General features: G+C 58.5%; 1 protein-coding gene across 1 annotated transcript in view; it reads left to right on the top strand.

Moving 5' to 3' along the window:
• The window catches only part of DNMT1 (DNA methyltransferase 1), a 17,878-nt gene that overhangs the window by 1,580 nt on the left and 12,531 nt on the right, over window positions 1-3,767 (top strand). The window contains exons 3-12 of the mRNA XM_019472903.1: window positions 49-156; window positions 262-532; window positions 815-887; window positions 1,098-1,188; window positions 1,324-1,364; window positions 1,506-1,557; window positions 1,905-1,988; window positions 2,081-2,190; window positions 2,282-2,400; window positions 2,572-2,664. Of these exons, the coding sequence (XP_019328448.1) occupies window positions 49-156; window positions 262-532; window positions 815-887; window positions 1,098-1,188; window positions 1,324-1,364; window positions 1,506-1,557; window positions 1,905-1,988; window positions 2,081-2,190; window positions 2,282-2,400; window positions 2,572-2,664 (1,042 nt within the window). The remainder of the gene's footprint in view (window positions 1-48; window positions 157-261; window positions 533-814; window positions 888-1,097; window positions 1,189-1,323; window positions 1,365-1,505; window positions 1,558-1,904; window positions 1,989-2,080; window positions 2,191-2,281; window positions 2,401-2,571; window positions 2,665-3,767) is intronic.

The following is a 3,767-nucleotide window of genomic DNA, read 5'->3' as shown; positions in this document are numbered from 1 at the left end:
GGGAACGTCCCCGCCGCCTGCCCCACGCCATCCCCTCCGTCCCCGCAGGAGTGCGTCAAGGAGAAGCTGAGCCTCATCCATGGCTTCCTCCAAGCCGACGTCCAGAACCAGCTGAGCGAGCTGGAAGCCAAACTGCGCTGCGAGGAGCTGTCGGAGGTGAGACCCTCGGTTTTCGACGAGCTGGTGGGTTGGGTTGTGCTGGCTCCTTGGCAGCGTGGCTCACCGGAGCCGGGCCGTTTAACCGATGCTCTTCCCTCCCAGGAAAGATACCTGGCCAAGGTGAAAGCCCTGCTCCACCAAGAGCTCTCGGCGGAGAATGGGGACGTGGCGCCGCTGCTGCAGGCTTCCAACGGATGCTCCAAAAACGGCGCCTACGGGAGCGACGAGGATTCGGAGCGAGCGGGACCCGATGGGGAAGAAGACAGCGCGATGGAGATGGAGGAAGCAGCCGCCTCTTCTTCCTCCTCTTCGTCGGTCCCCACGCTGCGGGCGCGCAAGGCCAGGAGGAGCCGATCCAATGGGGAAAGCAAAAGTAACGGCGGCACCGGGAGCGACTTGGTTTTCCATCCTCTTCTCCAACACGCTTAAATTAAATAACTTATTACCGTTAAATACCAAGCGGGAGCATGGCGATTCCCGGAGGGATCCCCCCGGGAAGGGTTTTGGGGTCTCTCTGTCTTGCTCCGGGATGATGGGGTGCAGGGAGAAGGGTTCTGTCGCCCGCAGTGGTCCCGGCTCCGTGGGGTGTTGTGGGGGGGGGGGAGGGGGGGGGCCCCCCCGCCATTAACACAATCCCTCGCCCTCTTCCTAACAGAGTCTCCCGCCAGTTCCCGGGTCACTCGGAGCTCTGGCCGGCAGCCGACCATCCTGAGCATGTTCTCCAAAGGGTCAGTACGGCGGCAGGGCTGGGACCTGCACCTCCTTTGCCGCGTTCCCCCAGGAGCCTTCACCCTCTTCTTCCTCTCTCCGCCGTCCAGGGCTGATGGGTTCGATCCCAAAACTCGTGGTTCCCAACGAGAGTGGCTTTGGGGACCTGCCGGGCGCTTCCCCGGGGAGCCCCGCTCCTGGATTGATCCGTTGCGTTTAAAAACCGGCAGGTCCAACAAACGGAAATCGGAGGAGGTGAACGGGGAAGTGAAGCAGGAGGTGATGAGCGTGGAGAAGGAGGAAGAGGAGCTGGAGGAGAAGGTACCACTGCTCACTGCTGGCGGCCGAGGTCGCTGCTTTGCCGGGCCGCCGCCGCCGCGCTGGGGTTGAGCGTGTTGTCCTGGAGAGCGTCGTGCTCTCCAGCCTCCCCTTACACCCCTTCGTTTCTCCCTCAAGGAACAGGATGAGAAAAGGATTAAAATCGAAACCAAAGAAGGGTAAGGAGGAAGGAGAGCGTTCCCCGCTTCGGGTCGGTGCCTGTCGGTGCCCGTTTCCCTCCGCCGTGGCCTCCTTAGCGCGGGGACGATGACGTTAACGCTGCTCCGCGTCTTCATCCCTTTGCATTTTCTTACACCCAGGTCGGAGATAAAAGATGAAATTACTCAGGTTAAAACTACACCACCTGCTAAAGTAAGTTCCTTTACCTCCGTCGCAGCATTTTGGGGGCTTTTTTTTTTTAAATGCTTTTAACTCTTTGGAAGAGTGGCTGGGCTTCCCTAAAGGAAGGAGAAAGCCATTTCCAGCCCACGCAGCTTCCAGAAATCCACCCCCTCGGGGAAGGTGGGGAGCAGCACAGCCTGTACGAGCTTGATCCGCTTTCGAAGCGAGGGCAGGGGCCGCTGGTTTGCTGCCGGGATGTTTTAAAAACGAGGGTTGCGCTAATGAACGGGACCGTCTGGGGAAGGAGCTTTGAGCCCGATCGTGGGCTGAATCTCACGGGGGAGAGAAAAGCCGACGCCGTCTCCCGTGTCTTGCAGACCACCCCTCCCAAGTGCGTCGACTGCAGACAGTACCTCGATGATCCCGACCTCAAATTCTTCCAAGGGGATCCTGATGATGCCGTAAGGGATTTAATGCTCCTTCTCTGGGGCCGGGGAGAGCCGTCGCGCTAACGGGAGCGCTCGTTAAACGTCCTTCTCTCTCCCTCGCTCAGCTGGAGGAGCCAGAAATGCTGACGGATGAGCGCTTGTCCCTCTTCGACGCTAACGAAGATGGCTTTGAGAGCTACGAGGACCTGCCGCAGCACAAAGTCACCTCTTTTAGGTGAGATACGGGAAATCGGGCTATAAAAACCCGCTGGATTTGCAAACCCTGCAGGACACCGCATCAAACTACAACCTCTGTCCCTTGCCAGCGTCTACGACAAGCGAGGTCACTTGTGCCCCTTTGACACCGGCCTGATCGAGAGGAACATCGAGCTGTATTTCAGCGGTGCCGTGAAGCCCATCTACGACGATAACCCTTGTCTGGACGGTGAGTCGGATGCGGAGGAGCCTCTAGGGCTGCGGGGACGCTGGTTTGTCACCTTAAATTTCAGCTCAACCACGCGTAAAATGAAGTTGGGTCTGGGTGGCGCTTTGTGACCCACAGCTGCTTGGTTTTTTCGGACACCGAAGACTGAGATTTGTGTTTTCTCGCTTTCAGGTGGGGTGAGAGCCAAGAAGTTGGGGCCCATAAACGCCTGGTGGATCACGGGGTTTGATGGAGGGGAGAAGGCTTTGATCGGCTTCACCACAGGTGGGTGAGCGAGGACGGGGGAGGTTGGGCTCGGGGAGCGCGTCTGGCTTGGGATTTAAGTCTCTGCCGCGCGTCCGGCTGGTGAAGGAGCTTTATTTGGGTTCGTGGACTTCGCCGCCGCCGCGAACTTACACCGTCAAGCACGTGCCGAGGTGGAGGACCGTGCTGAAGCTCGGGTCTGGGTTTATTTAGCTCAGCAGCACCCCGGCTTACGTTAAATGCGTATAAAAACTCCTGCTGAGCTTGGGAGGGTCCCCGCACGGAGCTGGGACAAGCAAGGTGGCTGGAGGGGCACGTCTCCCTGCCAGCCCTTCCCAGGCAGGATCCGTCCTCCGGTCCCTCCTCCGCGGGAAGCTGCCGGCGCAATGCGGGGACGGGGTCAGGGTCGCTTTCGGAGGGAGTTTTCTCTTTGCTCTTGACCGCTTGGCCCCGGTTGCAGGGCTCTCTTGCTTTCTTGCTCTACTCTCCGGGCTTTTTGGACAGGTTTGTGTTGAGAAAGGTCTTGGAGGAATGCCCAGTCCCGGCCGGCCCTTGGCTCTGTGTCCCAGCTGGCTTTTTCACTCTCTAGCCAAACTGGGGGAAGAAGGGCTGATATTTGGGGGTTTAAAAGCTTTTTCCCTTCACCATTTCTGCAAGGAACCCTTCCAATAACCTGGTGATATCAGAGAAGGACTTAACTCTCCTGTGCATCAGCAAATGGAGTTTGTAGTGACAGCAAAACCCCCTGGATTGTCTTTGGTTTCTAATTAGGTAACAGCAAAAATAAAAGGCTAACGCGTGGATAGCGTGTCCCGCCTCACGTCCCCACTTCCCCCCTCGCTTTGGTGGTGATAGCTGAGTGACCGTGGGTCCCGGCTCGTGGTAGAGCTTCCCCGCACGCTTAGGTCCTGGTGCTGTAGCAGCGTGGATGGGCTGGTCTTCCCCTCCCCAGGACCCGCTCGCCGCAGTCCTAGCTCGTCCTTAAATACCGCTAAATTCCCCAGTATTTAACCGCCTGCCGCGATCTCTCCGTCGCAGCCTTCGCGGATTATATCCTGATGGAGCCCAGCGAGGAGTACGCTCCCATCTTCGCCCTCATGCAAGAGAAGATCTACATGAGCAAA

The sequence above is a fragment of the Aptenodytes forsteri genome, unplaced genomic scaffold (assembly GCF_000699145.1).
Source record: "Aptenodytes forsteri isolate BGI_AS27 unplaced genomic scaffold, ASM69914v1 Scaffold390, whole genome shotgun sequence".
NCBI classification, from domain to species: domain Eukaryota; kingdom Metazoa; phylum Chordata; class Aves; order Sphenisciformes; family Spheniscidae; genus Aptenodytes; species Aptenodytes forsteri.
This window is presented reverse-complemented; position numbering and strand designations above follow the sequence as displayed.